This window comes from Chenopodium album, chromosome 3 (genome assembly GCF_948465745.1).
Source record: "Chenopodium album chromosome 3, dcCheAlbu1.1, whole genome shotgun sequence".
NCBI classification, from domain to species: domain Eukaryota; kingdom Viridiplantae; phylum Streptophyta; class Magnoliopsida; order Caryophyllales; family Amaranthaceae; genus Chenopodium; species Chenopodium album.
Window position 1 is genome coordinate 10680178 of NC_137836.1, and position 27910 is coordinate 10708087.

Below are 27910 nucleotides of genomic sequence, written 5' to 3' on the forward strand. Positions count from 1 at the left end.
ATCTTCTAAATTTCTTTTTGTATATAAGGAAAAACATAGTGATATGAGATTTAGTTTTATTCGATTCGATGAGTACATTTTTAATATCTAATTTTTATAATATTTGCTAGGGAGAGATTAAAGATATTTACGATCAAAGATTTACATCCATATATGTAAAAAAGATAATTATTAGTTTTTTAAAAAATTTAAATTTTAATTGTTCACTATTCGTTATTTTTACCTAGGTGGCAAAATTCTTAAATCTTATTCGTCACTTTTTCTTAGGGGGCGAGTGAATTTTTTAATTCTAAAATAAATTATTAATCTAAAATTTCATTGGTCAAAATAATACCTTTTCTTATGTGGCGTGTCAAATGCTCCCGAAAAATGCTTACTTTATTTATATATATTATATTAGATTAGAATATTGTAAAAGGTTATCACACTTGGGAATGCAAGTCATAGTGGTCCAAGAGCCCTAATATCTAAAAAAGATCATGGGTTCAAAAACAGAAAGAAACACAAAAGTATGTAAAAGTAAGAAAAATAATAATTATAGAGCATACTCCTCATAACATTTAGAAGTAGATAGTATTAATTGTTATAGATTTTTAGAAGTAGGTATAAATATATCTGACTAGAACTGGTGCTAATAACGTGTTAAATATTTAACGATAGAAAGTTTTATTTAGAGAAATAAAGGAGTAAGTGAAGATGGGGAAATTGATAGTGTTGCTCCGGTAAAATTTCTTGTTCAATTTACACTTGCATGACACTCTTTATATAGCCATGAGTGTTCAAATAGGAGTACAATAATTACATACATATAGCCATATAAGTTCACAAGGGTGTGAAGTCATATGAATATTGTAACATCAAATCAATAATTGAAATTCATATTATCTTCTAACATCTCTCAATTTTTCCAAAAAAAATTTCAAATTTACAAGATACTTTAGTAGAATAGAATTTTTTTTTTAAAAATGCTATAAACCTTGTACTCCATTTCAGTAAGTGATAGACTGATAGCCGTTAGGCCGTTACACAGGCTCAAATTTCAATTTTGATCAGTGCCAACCCTAAACAAGAGTCAATGGAAACAGGGTCGATTGAAGTTGCAAAAGTCGGCGGCAAATCCACCGTAACTCGCTGTTTCTCCAAGTATCCCCTCAAATTCATTGTACCCAATAAGGTATTCAACAAATTCTCGACTTCAAATTTTCTGGGTTATGATTTTTCAAGCATCATTGTTTGATTTTGATCATCTTGTAAAAAACCCTTTTTCAGGTGGGTAATAGAAATGCTGATTGCGTCTGGATTTACTCTCTTAGCTATGGAGGTGGAATTGTTTCTGTATGTTTTTTTCTTCTTCTCAATTTTCCTTAATTTCGCCTTTAATTAACTTATATTTGGCCTGAATTTGTGGAAATTGTTGGGATTTAGGGTGATTTAATAAAATGTAAATTTAACATTGGAGATGGGTGCACTGCTGTGTTGACTACACAGGCTTCAACTAAGGTACTTTCTTTAATTTTGGACTTATGGTTATTTTAATGTGGTGTATTGTTCGATGTTAACGGCCGGTTTGGGAGGCGATAATCATCAATCAATAATCAATCAATCAATCAATAACTATATACTAAAAGACACACCAGCAATGACACGTGTCATCTCCTGGTGTGTCCTTAGTTTTTTTAATTTTTTTAGAAACAAATCTTATACAAATACTAGTTTGGTGCCCCGTGCGATGCCCGGGTATTTATTGAATTTAAGTTAATTTTTATTTACATTATGTAGACGTAATAAAAACTAATAGCAATATTTTGAATAAAATTATAATTCAATTTAATATTGGTATTTTATCGAAAATAAAACTATAAACTAACAATTTTATCCTAAAATTCTATCCAAATAGAATTCTAAACTAACTTTTTTTATCTTATGAAGTTTATTTTAATCTATCCAACGTGGCGCGACACTTGGCAAAAAGTTGGAACGCCAAGTGTCGTCTCGTTACCTGGCTAAAAGTTTAGCTTTATATATTAGTTATATATGATATGATAGCTCTCTAAATTTATACAATATAAGATTCTTAACATAAGTTTGATAACTTTTTACATCATATTAAACCTGTAATCCCTTATTTTGATCAAAATTTGTCAACTATTTTTTTAGATTTTATTTTGTTTAATTATAAATTATAATGATTATTGAAAATTTTCGTGTATGGTACGGGAATTAACCTAGTAATAATAAATTTATATGGTGTAGGTAACTATGTAATGCAATACCCTAGTAATGCTCGTTTTATGTTTTACTCCGAACTGTAGTATATATGTATGGAAAAAATTGTTGGGTATTAGTCAATAAGTGTGGAAAAAGAAAAACACATGTTTTGACATTAGCATGTGATGTTCCTTGCAAAATTACATATAAAATCATTAATATTGTCGCTGCCATACAATAGTGTACCGACTTGATGGTTTAATTCAAAGAATAGAAAATGTGTTTACAGGCTGATTTTATATGGTAAATATGTTTCAATGGAAATCAGACATTAAAATTTATATTTCTATGTGTGAAGGTATACAAATCTGTTGCATCAAAGGGCTCAGAGCAAATTTTGGAGGTATGATTCCCATTTGAATAATTAATAAGGCTGTTATACCTAGCATACTCTTTAGGTTCTATTTATTTTGATGTAAGGAAGACAATTGGTTCAACAGATATCTTTTGGCTTTTTTGTCAAAGATTTCTGTGTATACAGGGCGGAGGATTTTTAAGCTAGGGGGCCGATGGTTGAATCAATATATAAATATGTGGATCATTATCATAACAATTTTTTTTGGATCTTGCTAAGCATTTAAAATCTTACCTAAAGTGGTATTAATTTGGAAAAGCATGATAAAATCACGCGGCGACCGGTGTAATTAATGTTAGTTCTAATTTAATCTTTCTGCTTTTAACTAGCTTATCCAACTCCCTCGGGGCGTTCGTTAGCATTTTCCTTTTTTTTTTTTTTTTTTCCTAAATTGCAATATATGGTTTTTCATATTAAAAAAAATGCCAATAATAGATTACATGTTAAAATTATTGGCAATATTATTTTCTATGTATAAAATTGTTGTAAATCAACATGTTGACTATCAACCGTACCACTCACTTTAAAATTAAGAGTTTCTTTTTTATGATTATACCAATCATATCATATATATATACAATCATATCATATATATATATACAAAAAAAAAAAAAAAAAAAAGGTGATCTATAGACAAATTATTACTAAACAATTAGACAAAAGTAAAAATTTGAATTTTTATACTAGAAAGGCGGTAGTTTGAATTTTTATACAATAAATACGATAATTTATAAAATAAAAAAAATGCCCGATTGAAAGATTGAAAAGATAATTTACTTTTATTAGAATTGAAGAAGTTTAGTATATATTTTTTTTTTTTTGAACAAAGTTTAGTATAGAATTTAGGCAAAAATAAAAAGAAAGGGAAAAAAAAATGAAAGATAAAAAAAATGAAATTGAATGAACGATCTACTAATGTGACTTAGTAGGATCGAACCTCAAAACAAAGAAGAGAAATGAAATCCCACTAACCACTAAGCCACAAGAGTTTCTTCGTGACTTATGTGAAATAGTTAGTACATATACTAAAAAACAGCAAGGGCCAATTAATAAAAATAAGGGAAACGAGTTTGGGCTACAGGGGCCGGGCCTCTGCCAGCCCCCCTGTAGCTCCGCCCCTGCGTGTATAGATTGATGGGTGTTGGCAATGATGTATGCCACTTTGTTTATTAGTGCTAAATTATGAAGCTTCTTTTGTTTATGTATGACTAGATGACTTAAGGCACTATATGTGTTATGAGTCATTTTGAGTTTAGTTAATGATTGCAACTCAAGACTTGAAAGTTGAAGCCAAACAACAAACATAGAGAATTATTATAAGAAGATTTTGTGTTTCATATGAAACTTTTTCACTCATTTTGGGTATATCATTCTAGCTTCCGTCAAACTTATCTTCCACGAGTTAAAATTTTGAGAAAGTGGATCTTCATCATTTTTAAGATACTTGTCCATTTTCTTATCAAGGTTATAAGGAATTGTCGTGATGTCTCTAGTCCCAGTGGTAAAAGAGCATAGTACTTGTTTGTTAATGTATCTTTTGAATGCACATATTTGTATAGCTTTTGATAGCCTATCCATCTCATTGTTTCTGTAAGAAGCCTCATGTGCTCCAAGGTCATTATAAATCTTTTGTGTTTTTACTTGTGATGATTCTTGGTTATTCAAGTGCCTCGGAAGCTTACTTCCTAAATTAAGTCATGTTGAGTTTCTCTTTCTAGTTAATTGGCCTGACAAGCGTGTATGCATTTTATGACTTGAAATTGTAAGGGCTTCCCAATCAGTGATCATTAAGATGTTAATTGAAAAAAAAAAAAAAGAATATGACGTAGATGAAGCTATTTTGACTAGATGCTTTAGTTTTTTGGCAGTGCACTAGAGTGTGGGTTTAAGCTTATCCAAAGGTGCTGTTTTGGATGGTATATTGTTCTACTTAATTTTTTGTAGCTTGCTTCAACAATTTTTCTGATTGGTAGTTAGATCCCCTCCTCTAAGTCATGCTCTCTGCTAGTCCTGATCAAGTTCAATCAAGGACCAATTCCCGTCCACTGGACTATGTTATCTTGACAGTGGAAGATTACTTTTTGTTGGTCATTATTCTCTTAAGCGTATTTGAACATTATTACATTGTAGCTCTGGTGGTTTAGTCGGTGGTTAGGTAGTTGCTTAGTGTTTTATAATGGCAGTGTCCTTGTGTCATCTGCCCGGGGGGTTTTGTATACACCAATTATTGCTAGTAACAATACCCAAATTTCTTATGCAGTAGGCACGGGTTGGACATGAAGCGTTACTTGCTATCATTCCAGATCCAGTGACATGTTTTGCTACCGCAAGGTATACTCAAAAGCAAGTATTCAGGGTGCTGTCAGACTCAAACTTATTGGTTGTTGATTGGTTTACAAGTGGACGCTATGAAAGCGGAGAGAGATGGAATTTTGAATCATACAAGAGTACCAACAATATTTTCTGTGAAGATGGCCAACCTTTGTTTCTTGATACGGTTTGCTCTTTCTTTTAATGAGCAACTTCTATATCTTGACTTAGTGATACTCCCTTGCTTGAATTCCTTATATATCATTATGTCTGGTGTCCCTGCTTTTTCTGGGTTGGTTTGTCTACATATGTTCTCATGTCCACCAAAGGCAGAAGCCCTTTGTGTACATAGTCTTTGTGTTTACATAAAAATGATATGTCATGAATCTCTTCTCATAATATAATGCAATATATTGTCAGTGCATATTGACCTGTATATCATCTGCCAGCTAGCTTTCTATCTGAGGATGGAAATGTTATATAATTACAGAAGTTCTGATTTCTTCCCGGCATTTAGTTGCACAAACTCATCTATTTCTAAAAAGTACCAGGATTGGCTGTTGATACCTTTGAATATTGTCCGTATGCATTTGTTAGTCTTTTGCAGTATCCAGTTATAAGTATGGACTAATAAAGCGTCTAATTTTCTTGGAATTCTTTACCAAAATTTTTAGGGGGTGGAAGACAGGCTTGCTTGATATAATGCCTTGTAGTTTTCTTATACATTTCTGTTACTTATGAGGTGATCCCATGGCACAGATTATACCTTTTCTTCTGTAGTCTTACTAACCAATAGAGCAAAATCCTGCTGCAGACCATTTGCTTGGTTATTGAGCACGAGTCACAGTCTGACTTCTTGACCATAAATTATCCAAGAGGCTTATTTATTTATTTATTTTTATACATATAAATTTTGTAATACAATTAAACCTACTTTGATCTCTTGTTTGGTCAAAGCACCAATTCATACTATATACCATAGTCTGCGCATATTCTCATTGTTTGAACAATATACCCTATTTATACATGACTTTATGGGGCTATTAAAAAAATATGACTTTATGGAGAATGTAGTATGAACAATGTACCCAATTCTTATATGACTTTATGAGGCTATTAAAAAAATATGACATTATGGAGAATGTAGTATGAACAATGTCCCCTATTTTTATATGACTTTATGGGGCTATTTTTTAAAAAAAATGACGGGGACATGTAGTTTGAGAAGGTGTCACACATGCAAATCATATCTTGCTGAAGCTCTAGATGTTTAGCTCCCATGATCTACCCTGTTCAAGAATGACTGGATCTTGCTGCTGCAGATACTGTTGGAGAAAGGAGCCACTAGCAGTATTTCAGAGTGCATGCAGGATTATCAAGTTACAGCAATGATCGTAGTATTGGGGTATGATCATTTCTTTATGCTGGATCTTTGAGCTTCGTTTTCTCATGCTATAATCATGCTCTTTACACTGTTTTAATAAACTGTATGAGGTTGAGTGAAACTGTTTGCTGTTCCCATTGTAATTCTACGGCATGCTCATATTTAGATTTTGGCCTTTAGATTTCTACTAAGATAGTTTTGTTTATAATACAACGGTTCCAGAAAAATAAGAAGTACAACACATTTGGTGCCAAGAGCATCAAACTGCAATGTTTTGGACACTGAAGACCAAAAGAAAAAAAAAATGATTCCGTTAAAAAAAATGTTATAGACAAGTCTTAGTATGGAAAACTAGTAAGGATGCCTCACCTAAATTTAAGCTGAGAAAATTAAAGCTTTCATGGACAGATTGCTCAACATAAAACAGCTTACATTTGAATTAAAGGGTTCACACCTTAGACAGATTGCTAACCAAGAATATTGACCTTACTAAATGCCACAAACACTATGACCTCCTAAAACCCTGAATTCTGTTAACCGTAAATTTTAAACAAGAATCACTTCCAAGTATTATTTTTTAATTTCATTTCTCATTCAATCATCTAATCCTACTAATTATACACATAATGAGATCATTACTCTATACATAGAAGGTACTGTAAAAGGTTTACCAAATGGGAAAAAGAAATGAAAATACTAAAGAAAAATTGCTTTTTATAGTACTTAAAAATCTGCCTTTTTTATAGTTTGTAAAACTTCAATCATTCTTACATATTGCATCATAAGCCTCAAATAGTTGCAAGGCAAATCAAAAAATCGTTTCACATGAATAAAACTAACACAGATTAAAAGATAGAGACTGAATAAGACATGTTAGTCAAATATGGCTCAAAAATCTGACAAAGGTTCTCAAGCTATTCACATTAGTCGAGTAAGGAGACCATTTTGGCCACCAACAAGCTTAATTCCAAATTGATCAGTAAATGGGTTTTCAAAAACAAGTTTTCCAATTTTAAAAGTCGCACATGCATTAACACCATTGTTAGGGATTATTTCAAAATAACACGACCTTTGACACATATCTTCTAAAAATAGAACGAAAAATCGGTAACTTGTTTTACCGATTACTTTTGACAAGTGTTTTGTTGTAATTTCTTAAGATTTATTTTTAAAAAAATTTAACATTTTATTAATATTAATGATCTTAATTTAAAAAAAAAAAAAAACAAAATAAAAAATTTTAAAAAAATTAAAAAAAAAAAAAAACAAAATAAAAAATTTTAAAAAAATTAAAAAAAAAAAGTAATGGAAAAAACACAAACACCACCCTCTTCCCGCGAACCTCCTCTACCTCCACATACATCCACCACGAACTCCCTAGAAACCACTTCTATACTTGAAACAAACCCACAAATCCCAACCAATCTCCTTCAAGTCCGCTGCAAAATCACCACCATCCTTTCCTATCACTGTGAAACTATGCGCCGATCCACCCTTGAAACCTAACCAAACCCTAACCTGTGGGAAAAGAGAGAGCTAGTGTGAAGGAAAAGGGGTGCTAGCATCTAAAACGTGGTAGGGAAAGAAGATAAAACTGGGTAGGACGTGGGGTCAAAATCGCGAACAGGGATGGAAAAGGGAAGGGAAGGGAAGGCACGGCACTGAGAAAGGGGTCGGGTGGGACGACGCAAGCGAGGAGGAGGGTGGTTGGGCAGTGAGGTTGTGTAAGGGGGTTTCTTTTTTTTTTCCTTTTTATAAGTTAAGGTTTTTTTTTTCTTTAAACGAAATTTTTTAAAAATAATGAAATTGACAACCGACACTTTTACACGTGTCATAGGTAACCAACAAGTCACGTTGTATTACGGAAGATATGTGTCAAAGGTTGTGTTATTTTGAAATAATCTAAAGGTCGTTTCATTTTTGGAAGACCGCTGAAAGGTTGTGTAATTCTTGGCAAATTTTCCTTTATTATATACAAATATAAACGTTGGAAATATAACATTATTATCTAAATAACTAGTAAACATACTATGGATTATTACTAGCATATTGTGTATTCATACTGCATATGGAGTGTACTGTGTATTAGGTAATTCTACCAAAAGTGCCTATTAGGCCCATATCTAAAATTTGGACTAAAATTTGGCTTGGGTCGATGGGTCCTTATTATATATTTTTCAGTACCCTATTCACCTAGGCTTGCTTTTTTATATACCTATGCAGGATCTTAATTTTTAGCAGTAGTAAAAGAGAGGTAATATGAAAAATATATACGGAGTACATTAAAAGCAAGTAAATCTATGACACATTGCGAATTTTAAAAATAGACTAACTTAATATGAAAGGATGAAGAAGTAAATTAGATAAACTATGTTGGGAAGGAACAATTTTGTTAATTGTATTATGCAGTAAAGTGATGCCGTATATGGGATTCTATGATGTAGGAACCATGTCAACATCCTTGTTTAATTTGACGGTACTTATTTACATACGCCTTTCTTTTGTTTTATGGAACTTACCATGCTTGATCGAGTGATTTACTGGTTGTAGACCAAAGATGAAGCCATTACAGAAGCAGGTTCAAAAAAATGTAGAAAATATGATGTCTGGATATTTTCAAGTCAAAACTAACATTCCAAGGCTTAGCATGAGAACAAGTTCTGAGGTTTGCTTCACGAAACCAAGCTTTATTGCATCGTGTAGTACCTTTGGCCCTGAGGTATGGTTTTCTTGTCTTATTCATTTCAAAGTTAGTTGATATTGAATGTTAGTTATGCTCCCTATATTTTTAATGAACTTAATCATGTACTGAATGCTTAGAGATGGGAACCTTGTTTTTGTTACTGCTGTGCTACTTGCGATAAAGCAAAGCATCCCTTACCATTGCAAAGTTTATCATTCAATTGCTTCTTATAGATATTGTAATTTATAAGCACACAATACTCCCATAGCTAGGAACACTATAGCAAGGATAAAATACAACAATAGTACACTCCCTCCACATTCAAGTGTACCAATTTTTCTAATACATAGTTTAGGATCGTCATGGCCGTGCCAAAACTGCCAGAATATTTTTTTTCCATTAATGATGTAAGTCCTTTGTACTGATATTTTTTATACCGATGGGAATTGTTTATTTTTTAGCAGCTTAGTGTTGTGCTACTTTTGGTTAATCGCATTGTGTACTGCCTTTGCCTCGCACAGGCTATATTTCCTTGGTTTTCATAGATATAGTAACTTGTAAGCACACAATGTCCTTCAACAATGAACATTATGATGATGTTCAAACAAGAGTACTCACCCTTTCTTTCAAGTGAGCCACTTTTTCCAAAATGTAGTTTGGGATAACCTGATTTCCAACGGATTTCTTTTCATAGCAAAATTTGAATTTGTTGGAATTGTTGATTGATATTTAGTAGAGGAATAATCGATCATTGGACAATCACCCTAAAAGCAAACAATATTTCTTCCTAAACCAACATAATACAAGTATAGGGTAAGTAAATGATCGTATCCATAGGGAATGGGTAAAGAACACCAAGAGTATGAAACGGTTGCAATCTAGTTCGTTCACAGATTAGGGGTTTTGATTAAATAACTACTATGGAGACAAACACTAGGGGGAAATAGGAATCGACACCAACCAAACTAATAGACCAAAACAATAGTCAAACATGAACACAAATTGGGTGATAGAAAGGGCACTCAACAATGCCTTCTTTCGAAGCCACAACTATAAGCATTCCTAAACCAAACTCGACTAACAAGATAGGCCAACCAAGTCTTAACGGTGGGAAGTAGATTACTAACTCGGGTTTGTCTTTTGATCGGTCCAAGAAAGTATTAAGGCGCAAGCAATTTGGATTTCTCACCTAATTGTTGCAACTAAGACTACTACATCATCCAAACAAGAAACCATAATCAAGAGGAATTTAGCATAATCATATAAGAAAAGGCTCACAACTAGACTCCATCTGTCAATGCAAGCATAGAAGTGACTACATATGCAATAAGTGGCCATCCAATTACACATGCAAATAACCAATTCTTTAACAATCAATCATCAACCCAAAATGAACTTGCAAGGACAAACATCAATCAACCCATGGCTTGTTTGGGTCTTCACCCAACCCCTAGCTAATTAACTACTCACTAATCATGGTGAAGAACATCATAACAATAAATTCTAATTCTAGCATTAAACTAACATGCAATTAACCAAAAATTACATCGTAGAATCCGTCAAAATCGGCTTCTAGAACAGGAAGAGCGCCTTCTCTCTTACGTGCCCGCTCCTAACTGCACAAAATGGCGCCGCTGCTCATTTTATTGCTTTATTTTTCTTTGTTTTCTTTGACTAACCTACTAATCTCCTATCCAGTCTTCTTTGTTTTATGCCCAAGCGCAGCAACAGGACAATTCCTCTTATGCTGTTGAACCTCGAGCTTGAAAAAGTGGTAAGGGCAAATCAAAGAGAAAAGAGGGCGATAGTTGAGTCCTACTTCAAGTGAACCACAAGTGGTAGTTGAGTTCGATCATTCTAGTTCTAGTGAATCTAGTGGAGACACCACTCCATTAGAACCACCGAGGACAAATTCTCTAGCTTCTCCAACTCTTCACCCATTCGAAATGGCTCAACCTCACAAGACTTTGAGAGAGTTTGGTGTCCCTCCACCATATCAAGAAGCAAGTGGGATTGCTACTCCCGCTATCGAAGCTAATAATTTTGAGATAAGGCTCGCCCTTATCACCTTGATAGAGGGTCATCAATTCTCCGGGGCAAAGCATGAGGATCTCATCGCGCATCTTAAGCAATTCACACGGTATTGTAGCACCGTAAAGGCGAATTGGGTGACTCCGGAGTACATTCTCTTAAGCATGTTCAAATTCTCTTTAACGGGAAAGGCAAGTGATTGGCTAGATAGGTTGCCTCTAAACTCATTGAACACATGGAATGAGGTGACTTCAGCATTCCTTGGAAGGTTCATTCCTCTTGGGAAAATGGCGGAGTTGAGGTCAAAGATTTCGAACTTCCAACAAGACCTCGACGAGTCTCTTTATGATACTTGGGAGAGATTCAAGAGCTACCAACAACAATGCCCCCACCATGGCATGAAAGATTGGCTCTTGCTCCATGGGTTTTATAGAGGTCTCTTGAGAGCGGATCGAATATTGTTGGACGGAGTATCGGGAGGACCTATCATGAACAAGCCACCCACAGAGGCATTAAAGATCATAGAGGATGTAGTTTAAAACTACACCGATAAGAGCTCCGATGAGAGAAGCACTTCTAAGAAAGGAGGAAAGTATGAGGTAAATGCTATCAACATGATTAATTCAAAATTAGATGCTTTGTCTTCTAAATTTGATCAATTGCAATCCTATTTCTCTATCCCCTTCCCGACGTCAAAATTCACATGCATCTAGTTCATTAAATGATAACATATCAATACAAATGATGTCTTGTGATGCTAGTGGAAGTGATGATCCTGTGACTTCGGAATGCTATTTGCTAAATGTTTCATGCTCCTCTTCCCCTTCCATGAAACAAGTTAATGCAATCAACAATGGTCAAACCAATCCTAGGTATGACCCCTATTCCAACACTTACAACGAGGGATGGAAACATCACCCAAACTTTGGTTGGAGAAGGGGGCCAAACCCAAGGAAATGGTTAATGTTCAAAACAATAATCAAGGAAATTATAGGAACCAAGGTAATGGTAACTATGTGTCAAATAATCAAGTGAACCATCAAAATGACAATAGGTACCACCAAAAAGGTCAATATTCTTCTAACAATAACCCACCCGGTTTTAATGAAGGAAATAGACCAACCCTTGCTTCTATCCCTCAACCTCCTCTCCAAATTCAAGCTCTCCCTCCTAAGTCAAGTCTAGAGATAATAATGGAAAATTTTATTAATGCTCAAAGCAAGAAGACCAATGACTTAGAGGAGAGTATTAAGCAAGTGCAAGTCCATAATAAGATGCTAAAAACTCAACTAACTCAACTAGTTAATGCTCTTAAAAGTAGCAATTCTAGCACCTCTTTGCTTAGTCAAGCCATTGATCCTACGGAACATTGTAATGCAATCATGACTAGATGTGAGACTAGCATAGATGAAACTCCACCAATGAGCTTGCAAAAAGAGAGTGAGAGTGAGGGGGTTAAAGATGAGAAACAATGTGAGGTGTCTAAGTCAAGTGAGGATAAGATGGTAAACCAAAAAATTCTTCAACAAAATGAGTACCAAATTTTTGTAGCGGAGAGAAGCTAGCAACATCAAGTTGAGAGGGGAGACTTTCTCCCTTACCTCAACTATCCCAATCGTCCCGTTCAACAAGGGTCGTTCCCGTTGGATTTTTGGATCATCAAGATGGTGAACGACCCTTGTTGAACGGGACGGTTGGGATAGTTGAGGTAAGGGAGAAAGTCTCCCCTCTCAACTTGATGTTGGTAGCTTCTCTCCGCTACAAAACTTTGGTAGTCATTTTGTTCAAGAATTCTTTGGTTGGTTGAAAGCATTTTCAACATCAAAGAGGGAAGAGAAGGAGGAAGAACCATCTACCTTAGATCGGGGAATGGAGGATGTACTCATATGACGAGGTATTGGTACATCCTCATCATCGTCGGCCGTACCACGTAGGAGTTGATCACGTGGCACTTGTTATGTGCCCCCCACCGAGTTATTAACCGCCGCATTTGAGAGAGTACAATAATGCTTCCCCATGACCTTCCTACTAAAGCGAAGATTCCGGCCCGGAATTTCACGAAGGAACTTCATATCATAAAGTACCTTAAGATCAAGCAAGATGGAACCATGGACCGGGGTCATTTGGGCTAGCCAAACCCTAGCTTCCTCGCAATAATTGAAATCATTCTCCCACACCTAATCTCTCCACTTTCCCTCATTTCCTCACATCTTTTAATGAACATGTATCCCATGTTCACGTACCCTTTCACATTTCCTTTGTTGAAGCAAGAAAGAGGCACTTGATCTCCTCTTTAGTTAGCTTTCTTAAGTCTTGCTTAGAGAAACAAGCATAGCTCATGATTCTCATGAAGATTCGAAGGACGGGGTGGATGATGTGGCTAGACTAGGTCATAAAGTTGGGATACCCCGCAATGGAATTCCACCAAACTTGCTCCTCATAGCTTGAGAAGTAAGTACCATTGGGGTCATAGATTTGATTAAGAGTGGGCCATTCAAAAATTTCATTCAATCTCGTCAAAGTTAAGGTTCTTTCGACATTGAACATTCAAAATTTTATCTCACATTCCAATGGCTCACTCTTAAGGCTAATGTGCTTCATAAAGACCGATGAAAGGAATTTAAGAGTTAGGGAAGAATGAGTTTCTTCACTAAGGATCAAGAAGTTTAGCCAACCGAAATTATTGGCTACTCTTCTAATTCCTTCATCGACCTCTAGAAGTTGCATTGACTTTTGATGATAGAATCGGGTTGAGATTACTTTTCGGGTAGAAAGGTCATTGTATGCCCTTCTAAATTTGTTATCGAATTTTAATGTTGGTGGCGGATTGGGGTTTTGTTGTTGTGAAGGGGATGAGGATGCTTGAGGTTCACTTGTTTTTCTTTTCTTAATCCCTCCAATGAACTTCTTCATTTTTAGATTAGGAAAGGTTTAGGATCAACAACAAACAACTCCACACACACCCTTAACTTCAAACCCCCTTAAAAATCCAAGTACCTGTTTCACAATAACAACACAACCAACAATCTATCCCAACACACAAATTCTCAAGCACAATGCACTTCACCAATTTCACACAAATCGCATTCACAAATCAACCAATTTTTATGCAATTTTCAATCACAATTTCAACTAATCCAAAAATCATTCACAATTTTCTCTAACAATTCTCCATAATCAACAACAATTGTTCAATTCCAACCAATCATGCAATCAACTACACAATTTGTATGAAATAAACAAGAATTAAGAAAATTTGAAAAAGAAAGTTGAGTAGAGAAGTAGATTACACCAAATAGAGTATGAAAATACTCTAAAATCCTCTAAGACTACTTAAATTTTGCTCCTCCTTTTTCAAGCTTTTCCCCTTTGTTCTTGTTCTTCAATGGAGAATTTGTGGGTTTTTGAATTTTTGCTCACTTTTGTGAAAATTTGTGATTTTTAGAGAGAGAATTGGATGGAGATTAAGATTTTGTGAATTTTGAGTGAAAATTATGAAGATTTGATGATGTTTTTGAAGAGAGAAGGTAGAAGAGGTAAGGATTTTAGAGTGAGAAATAGATGGGAAAAGAGGAGAAAGAATATAAATATGGGTAAAATGAGAGGTGGAAGATGAAAGATGATAAAAAGAGATAAGGGGACATCCCCTTTTTTTTTACACGGCCGGGTAGGAGCGGGTGTGCAGGTGGAGTGGAGCGCCCAGTCCTACCATTTGTAATAGTTCTTATTGCTGATCAATGGTCGGAGCGGGCGTGTTGTGTAACAGGAGCGCCCGCTCCTACCTCTTTGAACTGCTACTAATCTGTCCGTGAAGGGAGGAGCGGGCATGCTGTACACTCAGAGCGCCCGCTCCTATACTTAGTTCGACCTTCTAATTGTTCTGTTTTCAAAATATTCCAATGTTTTTTTTAAAGATGAATAGAGGAGCGGGTGTGCAGTACTCTTGGAGCGCCCGCTCCTATCACTTGTTGTAGGTTCTCGCTCCTAAGTTGCCTGAAGGTTCTTTTTTGCTGCTTCGGGTAGGAGCGGGCGCGCAGCACTGTAGAAGCGCCCGCTCCTATATTTATTTGTCGAATCCGCCTTCTTCTGTTATCCATTAGCAAATTACCTATAATAAAAACAAAACACTAAACAAACATTCAAAAATTTTAAGTGTTAGTTTAAGCTCTTTCATCTTTTTTTTTTTTATTTTTTTATTTTTTTATTTTTTTAAATGCTAAAAGCAAAAATACTCGGGTTGCCTCCCGGGAGCGCTTCTTTAACCTCAAGCTTGACGCAAATTTGAAAAATAACCTCAAGGTGGGATAAAGTTCGAAACCATTTCGTAACCATTGTTTTCATCATTACAACTTGCCATCTTGGGCAAAACCAATTGTTCTTTTTACTAAAACCTACTACAAGCTCATTTTCAACTTCTTTCAACTCCTTCCTTTTTCTCTTTGATTTTCCCTTCTTCTTTTTGGAAGCTTTGATGATACCCTCTTCATCCTTGTGAGCACTAGACTTACCTTCTTAAAGCATTGTCTTGAGGCAAGCAAGCATGACAATCACTTCATCAAACCTATCCAAACCTTGCTTTTGACTCATGGACATCAAAAAGAGGATTAGTAGCACAAAGCATTCTCAAATCATGCAAATCATTATTACTAATAGCATTTAGTGTCATGCAATCTTTTGTGGGGGAAGGACTTCCTCTCTTGGGATCAATAGTAATACAAAATTTATCATCACCCACATTCAATGTGAGTTTTCCTTCCCTAACATCAATGATTGCACCACCCGTTGCTAAGAAAGGTCGACCTAGGATGATAGGGGTGAGAGCATCTTCCGTCATTTCTAGCACAATAAAATCAACCGGAGTGATGAAATTACCTACCTTAAGAGGGACATCCTCAACCTTACCTTTAGGAATTTAGTGGATCGATCGGCAAGTTAAAGAGTGACATTAGTGGGTACCAGACCACCTATGCCAAGCTTCTCATAAACCGAAAAAGGCATCAAAATCACACTAGCTCCTAGATCACATAAGGCATTTTCAAAAGAAATGTTCTTAATAAAGCAAGAAATAGAGAAACTTCCGAGATCTTTTAGTTTAGTGGGCGAGTGGTTCTTGATAATTGCACTACAATTTTCGGTTAAGCTCACTGTGATGGACTCACTTATGATAACCATCTCATCCTCACTTGACTTAGACACCTCACGTTGTTTATCATCTTTAACCCCCTCACTCTCACTCTCTTTTTGCAAGCTCGTTGGTGGAGTTTCATCTATGCTAGTCTCACATCTAGTCATGATTGTATTACAATGTTCCGTAGGATCAATGGCTTGACTAGGCAAAGAGGTGCTAGAATTGCTACTTTTAAGAGCATTAACTAGTTAAGTTATTTGAGTTTCTAGCATCTTATTATGGACTTGCTTTTGCTTGATACTCTCCTCTAAGTCATTGGTCTTGCTTTGAGCATTAACAAATATTTCTTTTATTATCTCTAGACTTGACTTAGGAGGGGGAGCTTGAATTTGGAGAGGAGGTTCAGGGAATGTACTCCGGAGTCACTATTCGCCTTCACGGTGCTACAATACCATGTGAATTGCTTAAGATGCGCGATGAGATCCTCATGCTTTGCCCCGGAGAATTGATGACCCTCTATCAAGGTGATAAGAGCGGGCCTTATCTCAAAATTATTAGCTTCGATAGCGGAAGTAGCAATCCCACTTGCTTCTTGATATGGTGGAGGGACACTAAACTCTCTCAAAGTCTTGTTAGGTTGAGCCATTTCGAATGGGTGAAGAGGTAGAGAAGTTGGAGAATTTGTCCTTAGTGGTTCTAATGGAGTGGTGTCTCCACTAGATTCACTAGAAATAGAATGATCGGACTCAACTATCACTTGTGGCTCGCTAGAAGTAGCACCACTAGCTATCGCCCTCTTTTCTCTTCGATTTGCCCTTATATACTTTTTCAAGCTCGAGGTTCAACGTTACAAGAGAAAGTGTCCTATTGCTGCGTTTGGACATAAAATAAAGAAGACTAGATGGGAGATTAGTAGGTTAGTCAAAGAAAATAAAGAAAAATAAAGCAATAAAATGAACTAGTCTCACATATTTCACAAGTAACTCAATGCCTATTCTATAAGTAACTCAATGTTTAACGTCATTCCCCCGCAGCGGCGCCATTTTGGTAGAGGAATAATCGGTCGTTGGACAATCATCCTAAAACTAAACAATATTTCTACCTAAACCAACCTAAGACAAGTCTAGGGTAAGTAAATGATCGTATCCACAGGGAATGGGTAAAGAACACCAAGAGTATGAAACGGTTGCAATCTAGTTCGGTCACAAATTGGGGGTTTTGATTAAATAACTACTGTGGAGACAAACACTAGGGGGAAATGGGAATCGACACCAACCAAACCAATAGATCAAAACAATAGTCAAACATGAACACAAATTGGGTGATAGAAAGGGCACTCAACACATTGCCTTCTTTCGAAACCACAACACTAAGCATTCCTAAACCAAACTCAACTAACAAGATAGGTCAACCAAGTCTTAATGGTGGAAAGTAGATTACTAACTCGGGTTTGTCTTTCGATCGGTCCAAGAAATTATTAAGGCACAAGCAATTGGGATTTCTCACCTAATTGTTGCAACTAAGAGTCTAAGACTACTACATCATCCAAACAAGGAACCATAATCAAGAGAAATTTAGCATAATCATACAAGAAAAGACTCACAACTAGACTTCATCTCTCAATGCAAGCATAGAAGTGACTACATGAGCAATAAGTGGTCATCCAATTACACATGCAATTAACCAATTCTTTAACCATCAATGTTGTAGCCAAGCCTAACAACTTGGTTATGGACGTTTCTTTGGTTCAAGATGTAGCATCATGCATTGGTGCTATGCGTTCTATCTATGTGCAACAAGATATTCAATCCCTTGAATTTCTTGTTGTTCTTATTAACTAGTTCATTCTAGTTCATTTTATGCTTTGAATAAATTGTAAACTTCAGTCTTATTTTAAGTTTGCAAATTAGTTATATTTTCTTTAGTTCTTTTTAGCTAATTAAAGTTCGAAAATGTAATGTCACATTCACATAAAGTACAAGTACAAGATACATCAAGAAGGCAGCCATTTAAGCTTGTGAATGAAGCATAGAATCCGAAATTCTTTTAAAGGAATTTCAAGGCTTTGACTTGGGTGTTACAATCAACATCAAAGAGGAGTTACAAGCCTTCAATTCAGCCTTCAAGTGGCCATTTATTTCAGTCAGCAATTGAGCATTCAAAGGGTGTCCAAGTACATTCTTGTCCACATACATTCAAGCTTATTTCAAGGCTTGAAACAAGGAGTTACACTTCTTTTGCTGTTTGAATTTGGGCGTGAATAATGGAGTTGATACATCTCCAAATTGCTGCTTTGTTGGGCGTGAATCAAGGGGGAGTTATACTCTCTTATTTCTGATTTTATTTCAGCCTTAATTTGGAGGTTACAAACCACCATTTTCTCTTTGATGTATCTAGTTAAACATAGCTTCTTTTATTAATGTATCTAGACAACAAAAGCTGATTTTGTTCTTAGCCTAGGCGTGTAACAAGTGAGCTGAAAAGTCACTTAAGTTAGCTTGTACTTAAGGATGCTTGTTTACTATAAATAGCAAGCAAATGTGAATGAAAAAATCAGATTATTCGAACAAACAAATTTGTCTTACATTCGTTTCTTGGATTAGAAACAAAACCTGAAATTCTTGGATTTGGAATTTCGTTCCTTTGCTTAGTTAGCTAGTTTAGGCTACTAGTTGGCTTGTGATCTTAGGAATCCAAACCGTTTCTTAGTGGTGTGACTATATCTAAGAAGCCTTTGGTTCTTTAGCCTTAACTATCCTTTGGTATATCCCTTGTGTATTTCGAGTGCTACTCCAAATATACAACAATCAATCATCATCCCAAAATGAACATGCAAGCACAAACATCAATCAACCAATGGCTTGGTTGGATCTTCACCCAACCCCTAGCTAATTAACTATTCACTAATCATGGTAAAGAACATCATAACAACAAATTCTAATTCTAGCATTAATCTAACAAGTTGAGAAAAGTAATAATAACAAGGTAGATTGAACATGCAACAACAATTAAACAAGATTAAGGAAGAAATTAGCAATTCAAAGTAAATAAAAATAGAAAATAAAGAGCAAAGAGATAGAGGAAAGAGATTACTAATGAAGCTTCAAAGTTGAGAAAATGTTGAATTCAAGAGAATAATCTTCAATTAACAATTACAATGATTGAGTTTGAGAAGATCTAAGCTAATTAATGAGAGTTTAGAGAAACTAAGGGCCTAAGAAAACTTAGGGAAGAAGGTCCAGAAAATGGAAGCTAAGGGTCGTATTTAAACGCCCAAAAATTACATCGTAGAATGCGTCAAAATTGGCTTCCAAAACAGAAGGAGCACCCACTCCAGTAGTAGGAGCCCCCGCTCCTAACTACACAGAACGGGGCAGAATGTTTGAACTCAGGGAGGAGCCAGCTCCTCTTTAGGTGCACGCCCGCTCCTTGTAATGCAGGGGGTAGGCAGATTGGAGGGGATCAGGGAGGAGCGCCTGACTTGAAATTGAGAAAGGCAGATTGTGGTGCTGAGGCTAGGAGCGCCCTCTCCTCATGCCCTCTCCTACTTAGCTTTGCTTCCAAAATAGTTCTTCATGCTTATGCTATATAACCCATTTCTCAATGCATCTACAATCATGAACACACACATAAAAAAGATCGGAGAAGCCAAAATCTATAAATGTGCATAAAAAGAGTTAGAAAAAGGGATTGAAGTAGGGGAAAGAGTACAAAATCGTGTTTAAAGTGCCATGATAAGTGGACAAATAAAACACTTATCAATATTAATTTATTATTCTCTTCTAAATTAGAAAAAGAGAAAGGATGTGAATAAGCAATCGTCCCCTTTGTTAAGGCCAGAGGAAGATTTTAAATTTTTTATATAATCTTGAGAATACAACTCTGTCTTGCTGCAGAAAATAAGCTGAACATTTAACCAGCTGCGACTATTAGATAGAGAAAATTTACACCCCAAATGCAGCTTTATAAACTTGAGAATCAAACTTAATTGTGAACTACATTCTTGTTCTTGGTTTTATCATGATTTTGACTCCCTTAGCTTACTCAATCAACAATAGATTTTTTTTCACTACACTCCTAAAGATTGGGCAAGATGACTTGGATTAGTCAGCTGTTAAAACACGTCCCTTTTTCTCATTTGTTAGAAATTAGTAATTACAGAGTATTGTAAACACTTTAGGGGCGCCCATGTACGAAAGGAGGGCTTGAGCCAAAACTATCATGCTACCACAGTTACCTTAACTATGTTGAACGTGGATTACCCTTAGTACGTGTGTATGGCCGAAGAGGAATATTATCATGTATGACCATATGAGCCTAAATCTGCAAGCAAGTTTTTTGGGATAGCTTAAGGCCTTGAGCCAATACTTCAATTAGATTCTTGATTGTATGTAATGAACTGAAATTCGAACTAAGCAACTGTAATTGAACAAAAAAATAGGTAGAAAGCTTGATGATTGATTGATTGCAACAAAAGGTTTACAAGAATAAGTTGATAGTAGGCTATCCGCTATCACTCTCATGGGTAACCAAAATTAATGATTTGGTCTGCGGAATGGAGACGCATGTTGAGGGGAGAGGTAGTGATAGAGGGAGAGGACTATTGGCATTTCGTAAGGTTTGTTAGGTAATCAACATAGAGAGGGGATGTGGATGGCAGAATTTCAGTGCTTTTGTGTGTGTATGTGTGTGCAACCAAATCCAACTTGACCAAACTAAATTTATGTTTAGCAACAAGAACCGCATCAAGGCATAGTCGGATACGGTTAAGTACACATACAATGTCTTCCCGGACAGGGGGCTAACAAGTTTCGGGGTATTCATCAAGTGTTCTTTTAATTGATGGAAGGCTTTCTCATATTTCTCATCCCACATTAACTTAGGCCTCTTTGACGACCTTGAAAAAGAATAAGCTCTTGTCAACTGATCGGGATAGAAATCCGCCAAGCGCAACTAAGCAGCCTTTAAGGCGTTGCACTTCTTTCACATTCCCGAGGGATTCCATGTCGAGGATGGCTTGAATTTTGTCCGGGTTAGCATCAATGTCACGTTGATCCACCATAAAGCCGAGGCACTTTCTCTCTTGCACCCCGAAGACACATTTGCTTGGATTGAGTTTCATTTTATATTTTCTGAGGGTGTGAATGTTTCCCTTAGGTCTGCTATGTGGTTTGAGCTCTCTCTGCTTTTAACGATCATGTCATCAACATAGGCTTCAATGTTTTGGCTCATTTTTCCTTCAAAGATTTTGTTCATCAAGCGCTGGTATGTAGTCCCGGCATTCTTCAAGTCGAATGACATAACATTATAACAGTATCCTTTGCCGGTGATGAAGGCTGTGTGGGCTTGATCTTTTTCTGACATGGGTATTTGATGGTACACAGTATTGGCATCCATAAAGCTTAGGAGGGTGTGACCAGCGGTCGAATCTGTGATCATCCTTTAGGGAGGCTTTGTTCAAATCTGTGAAGTTCACACACATACGCCAAGATCCATTTGGCTTTCTAACAAGTACAACATTAGATAGTCACTCAGTATATTGGCATTCTCGAATGAAACCCGCTTCGAGAACCTTTTTGACTTCTGCTTTGTTTTTCTTCGGCTCGGCATGCCTGAGTTTCTGCTTGACAGGCTTGTAGCCTTCCCAGATATTTAGCTTGTGCGTCATGACATTAGGATCTATGCCCAGTATTTCATATGCTATAAAAAAGCGAAGATATCTTTGAATTCTCTAAGTAATTGGATGATTTTTTCCTTGAGATGGGGGTCTAACTTCTTTCCCACTCTCACAGTCCGAGCGGGGTCATCCCCTAGAGAAATGCTTTCATCTTCCTCAATAGGCTTAGGCATACCGTATTGCTTTGGATTTTCAGCCATATAGAAGTTCATTACGGGGAGCTGGGGTTTGTCTACGTCCATTGCCTTTCGCTTGGACCCTTTATCCTCTTGATTGACCAAGCCTTCGAGTTGTTTCAAGCTATCTACATAGCATTTCCTCCCCTCGAGTTGGTCTCTATATATCTTCCCCATGCAGTGGCGGATCCAGGATTTTAGGGGTGCTGGGTCACTGACTCACCGTCACCAATCGACCGCATACAAATCAATAATTAATGCATATATGTTCTAAAATCTAATAAAAAAAAGTCACTCCAAAACTTTTGTATACATCTGGTGTACAATAATAAACTGTACATCGAAGGACACTTTTATCAAATTTAGGGTCACTTTTAAAAACATTTGGGTTACTTTTATTAATAAAGCATAAATACTTCGCAACTTATATTTATGCTAAGGTAACTTTTATTCATATTAGGGTTATATTTACCCATTTAGGGTAACTTTATAACGGATGTACAATATTTTATTGTGCATTCAATTTATTTAAAAGTTTGTCAAAATATCTTGTGGGAGAGGAGGAGGATTTGTGACGGATAATGACAAATTACCAATAAAATTGCCAAAAAGATTTAGAATGGCGAGCTTTAACAAGTTACCTAATGGGAACTAAGAATGTAAGATTTGAGGGATGAAGGTAATAAATTTAAAAATAAATTTCAACAAGTTACCTAGTGAGAATACGTGTTCAACAAAATACGTTCTCAAAATTAGGGAGTAATAAATAAATTTAAAATAAGTGCTAAAAAATATATATATTGCCATATAGGTAGTATATGATATTTGACAAAATTATATTATGCCTCCACCAAAAACAAAGAAAGAACAAAGAAAGAAAAAAAAAAAAGAAAGAACAAAGAAAGGAACAATAAAAGAAAGCAAAAAAAGAAAGAACAAAGAAAGGAACCGAAAACAAAAAAAGGAAGAACTAAGAAAGCAAAAAACAAAGGAATTGCTATTGCAAGGCCTTGATCTCATGACCTCAATATATATAGGAGTGAAGCCTTAACCACTAGAATAATGGGCACTCACGATTATTTAATGCAACGTTTAATATTTAATGGCTCTTTTTTTTTTTGCTGGGTCCCGTGACCCACCGTGCACAAGGGTGGCTCCGCCAATGTCCCCATGGAGCCATCATTAGTCTCAAACTAAAGAAACAGATGCTAACTTTATTGAGCAAGGGCCGGCCAATGATCATGTTGTATGGCAGAGGGTGTCCACAACAAAGAATGTGAATACTAGCTTGATCGTTTGGGGTAGATGAGGGAGTGCCAATATCGTAGATGGGTTCCTTAAGAGATCGCAAATGGCCTTTGCGTGCTTTGAGGCATATCCCTCGCCTATGACATTGATGCCCATGTTGGTGTTATGAGCTTCTTGCAAAACTCTGGAAACCTTGCTTCTTTGTTTGTCTTTGGGGGGGGGGGGGGGGGGTTGTTTGAGATATCGGTTAAGCTTGCCTTCATCTGTTAGCTCATCAAGTGCTCTATTGACTTCCTGACAGTTCCGGATGGTATATGTTACACCAGAGTTTTTTGTTCCTTTGCTCTATTGGCGTGTTCATTGGATTCAACTTGAGAAGGATAGCATTGTATCTAAGTCCTTTATCATCACTCTTGGCCTTGCTCGGCTTTTTTATTCTGTTCTCATGATAGTTGTCTTCATGCTTTCTTTTTCCCTTGTCCTTACCCAAGGGTGCCTTGCACACCTCGCTTGCTTCAATGATTCTTTCAACTCTTTCCATGGTTTTTGAGAAAGTAGTGACTTCATCTTGCACAAGCTCAAATTTCATCTTGTTAAACTTGAGTACGAAGAGAAGGGCTTGGAAAGCAACATTTTCTGGAGGTCAGGGATGAGTTGAGACTCGGTGTTGAACCTCTTGATGTAGTCTTTAAGACTTTCATTCTCTCCTTGCTTTTCCGTCATCAAGTGAACGCTAGTCTTTGTGTGCCTACTCCCAACGATGAAATGCTTTTTGAATTGGCTGGCTAGCATGGATGCTTCCTGGGTTAAGGCTATTGAACCATGTATGGGCTATGCCCTTGAGAGTGGTGGGGAAGAATTTGCACCAAGAGGCTTCACACTCGGTTTGGACTCCCATTTGTGCCTTGTAAGCGTTCAAATGGTCCGTTGGGTCTGTCTTTCCATCATATGGGTCTAATGTAGGGATTTTGACCTTCGGGGGAATGGGTCTGTTCATTATCTCTAGGCTGAAAGGGGTGATATTCTTGACAATCCCAAGCCTCCTCGGCCAGGGGAGGGAGGACGATCCGGGCTTCTACTTGCTGAGCGAGCGGATTGAGGAGGGGTCCTTCTTCTTTGTCTTAAAGTAGCTGAGTTAACCAAGCTATCCCGGTATCTTTTTGAAGTAGTTGAGTTAATCAAGATGCGGGGACGCCTAGTGTTCACCATGGCTTTTTGTTAGTTATCCCCACACGGCGACACCTGTTCCTGGAAACAAAATGCTCTTGGGAGTCTTAGGGTAGTAAGGTATTAAGATGTCCTAGAACTTGTGTCCGATTGTCCAAGTGTCATTCGGCTCCGCCTAGCAAAGGGGTGTCTGGGAGCTACGCTTGCACGTCCGAGAGCTTGGCCTGCAAAACAAGGAAGGTTAGCTGCCTTAGGGGTGTGACCCGGGAAAGCCCCTTTGATGCTTAAGTCAGCAAGGGAAATCTCTAGAGAGAGAAAATAGAGAGAAAGAGAGAGAGAGAGAGAGAGTGAATTCAGATAAAGTTCCTATCATTAATGGTTGGAGAGCTATTTATAGTTGTACTTTCAGGTGGCAAAAGTTGTACTTAATTGGACAAATTAAGGGTAAATCTGTACTTTGCAATGATTAATGATGGGTTGAATCATGGAGGGGTATTTTCGTAATTCCAGATCAATGGGCTTAGGACAATGGGCTTGGCCCAAACACCTGCTGAATTTAATAGCTCATCACTTAAATATGATTTGATCGAAATCGATCTGAACGACCCATTTGAAACCTTTAGGAGCCGCCTCTAATTGGGCATGACAAATTTCCACATTATCCTGGTCTTTTTCTCCGTTATGTCTTTGTCTCGACATGTCTAATATTGTCACATATACATCATACAAATGGATGTTGACACTAACTGTTATTCTATAGAGCCAATGCACTTTGAACCTAGGGCTAACCAGTAATTTTCTTGTCTTATTATTTTTTTATTTTATTTTATTAATTTTAGAAGTATTAAGTGAAAATTTTAATCAAACCAGCAAGGTCAAGACTAATTCTGGTGGAGTAAGCTAGCAAGTTAAAAGGGTTGCTTCCACTTTTTAAGCATCTTTACTTCATAGGATCTTCTACTTCACTCCTTAAATATCTACACTAATCTCCATACTTCATGTGTTGCAGTCATTCTATCATTGTAAACTAGAAAAATTCCGTATTTGTTAAAAGTCTGCATTTTTTCCATACCAAAAATGCAACCATGAACAGTCAAACAAGCATCAATTTCGACTACTTCCAGCCTCTGTTTTTTTTTTCTTTTTCTTCCTGCTTATCACCGTGATTAGGTTCAGAGTTCTTTTTTAGGTGGGCAATAATTCGGGTTGAGGTTAAATTTTTCATTTGCCTATAACTAACCTTAAACATTCAAGGATACATTGAGTCTCTTGGATTCCACGTCATTGTTGCATGTTGATTTATGAAATGATGGAGACATACAACGTATGTGTCCTATGTGACAAGGAATAGGGACCATGTAGAGTTTGAACCTTAATTGTCAATGGTTTATTATGTTCGACTTACCAACTACCAGGTTACTACTGTCTAAATCATCTGTGTTATGCCTTGGCAGGGTGTTGGTCTTATCGTCCGCATAGCAGCTCTAACGACTGAACCTGTGTATCAATTTTTACACCATCAGCTGGCTTGCTTAGAGCCATATCTTGGGGCCTGTCCATATACCTGAATGCCCTGGTGAAATTGGGTTCTGCATCGGTAACAATTGGCAATAAACTGCCCATTGATGTTAATGCTGCAATTATATGTTGAATTTCAGTGAAGTCGAATGATTTGTTTGCAGACTCAGAATCTAGTGCTACATATGCAAGCTACAATGTCATCATATTGATTGAAACACAACTTTCAATGGTTTTTGAACTGTCCTTTTGTGTAGGATTTGAAATTGTATAGAGAAAATGGATTGGATAATAATACCACAACTAGACAATAATATTGTATTTACTCTTTTCTTTGACACAAACCAATACGACTCTGGTTCAACTTGATTTTCCCTTCATAACTTAAATTCAAGATAAGTTGACGTTTTTTTATAGGAGAGTGTTGCAGATGAGGTAATAGTTGTATAGGATTTAGTAAGGTAAGCATAAATAGTTGGCTCCAAATTATAATAGATGAGCTTAAAGTATGTAATACATGTAAAAAAAAAAAAAAAATTGAATATACACGAGAAACAAATTAATTTCCTTACATGGCAAGCGTAAAAAATCCCACCCAACTAAACCCTCTAGACCTTAAGTTCATAACTAGGAATTTTTGTGCAAGATTATTCTCGTGAAGTTTTCCTTGTCGCAAATTCACCAAGTACAAATCAAACTTCTAAATTTAGTTAAAGAGATGTAGACTTATTATACTATTGTAATCTATTATTTTCCACTCCCATTAACCCCGGCTGTAGTACTTGGGGCTTGCTCTCTTCAGCTGAATTTCAATTTAGTTCAGCTTAGCTCAATTCCTAATTTCTTTCTTTCATAAATAGTTCAGTTCAATTTAATTTAGTTCCTAATTCTTTCTCTCATAAATAGTTCAGTTCATTTCATTTCAATTCAGCTCAATTCAATAAATCAGAACAGGCCCTTAGAGTTTTCCCTACCAATAGTCATTTTTGGGATGGTCAGAGTGCCAACATCAATAAGGTTTGTCCATCCTTTTAACTCACTTACTGGATATCTTGAGGATCCTCCTGATTGTGCAAGATGATAAGAGGATACACTTAACTAATACTCCCTCTGTCTCATAATATAGTTCCTATTTCTATTTTGGGAAATTCTCAATGGTAGCCTTCTACTTTTGCTTATTCTAAATGGTAGCCAATTTTTTTTCGGATTCTCAAAGGTAGCCCTAAACTTTCAATTTTTTACAACGGTAACCTTAATGTTGATTTTCCGTCAAATCTAACTTACTCCGTCTACGGAGTGATAAACAAATTAACTATTCTAATATTTAAAGTAAAAAGGAAAAAATTTAGAAAAACAACTCCAAAAAAAAAAACTTCATACTCTATCTCTCCTCTTTCATCACCTCTTTCTTCGACCTCCAAAATCAAAAGATTTATCTCTCCACCGTCATCACCATTATTTGATAAATGTGTCAATGTCCATCAACCTCAAAACTCTTAATTATGTAGTTCTCTAAAGTACTCTTCTTTTATCCCCCTTTTTCTTTCAATCAATTTCTAGTGTTCTTCATTTTCGTGGATGAGGTTTTCAATATATGGGTGGTGATTTTCCTGGGTTGGGAGTGTCTTAGGAGGGGTTAAGATGGGTAGGGTGTTCGTGGTTGAGGTTTTGGTAGGTGTAGGTGGTAATTGTGTGAGTTGCGGGTTTCTTGGGTGGGGTTTTGGTGGGCGGCAGTTTCCATGGGGGTGTTTTCGTGAGTGGGGTTTTGGTGGGTGGCTGATTTTGTGGTGGGTTTTGGGGTTAGAGGCCAATTTCGTGGGACTGTGGGAGGTTGCTGCGGTTGAGTACTAAAGGGGGATGGAGATGTGGTGGTTGTTGCGGTGGAAGGGGGGACAGAGATGTGGTGGTTGTTGGAGTGGGGAGGGTGTTGCGGGTGGAGGGTTTTGGGGTTGGAGGTGGCTGTCA

The 27910-nt window shown here is 36.5% G+C and overlaps 1 protein-coding gene and 1 non-coding gene across 2 annotated transcripts; one reads left to right on the plus strand and one right to left on the minus strand.

The window, feature by feature from the left end:
- Window positions 1–965: 965 nt before the first annotated feature.
- Window positions 966–26314, plus strand: LOC145611508 (urease accessory protein D-like). Its single transcript, XM_081666848.1, has 8 exons — window positions 966–1174; window positions 1270–1335; window positions 1426–1500; window positions 2567–2611; window positions 4887–5120; window positions 6256–6338; window positions 8868–9036; window positions 25882–26314. The coding sequence occupies exons 1-8, from the start codon at window positions 1076–1078 to the stop codon at window positions 25993–25995; spliced, it is 885 nt and encodes a 294-aa protein (XP_081522974.1). The 5' UTR covers window positions 966–1075; the 3' UTR covers window positions 25996–26314.
- LOC145625838 (small nucleolar RNA R71) lies at window positions 11325–11431 on the minus strand. Its single transcript, XR_014110739.1, has one exon. It is a non-coding gene; the product is annotated as a small nucleolar RNA R71 (small nucleolar RNA).
- Window positions 26315–27910: the final 1596 nt, after the last annotated feature.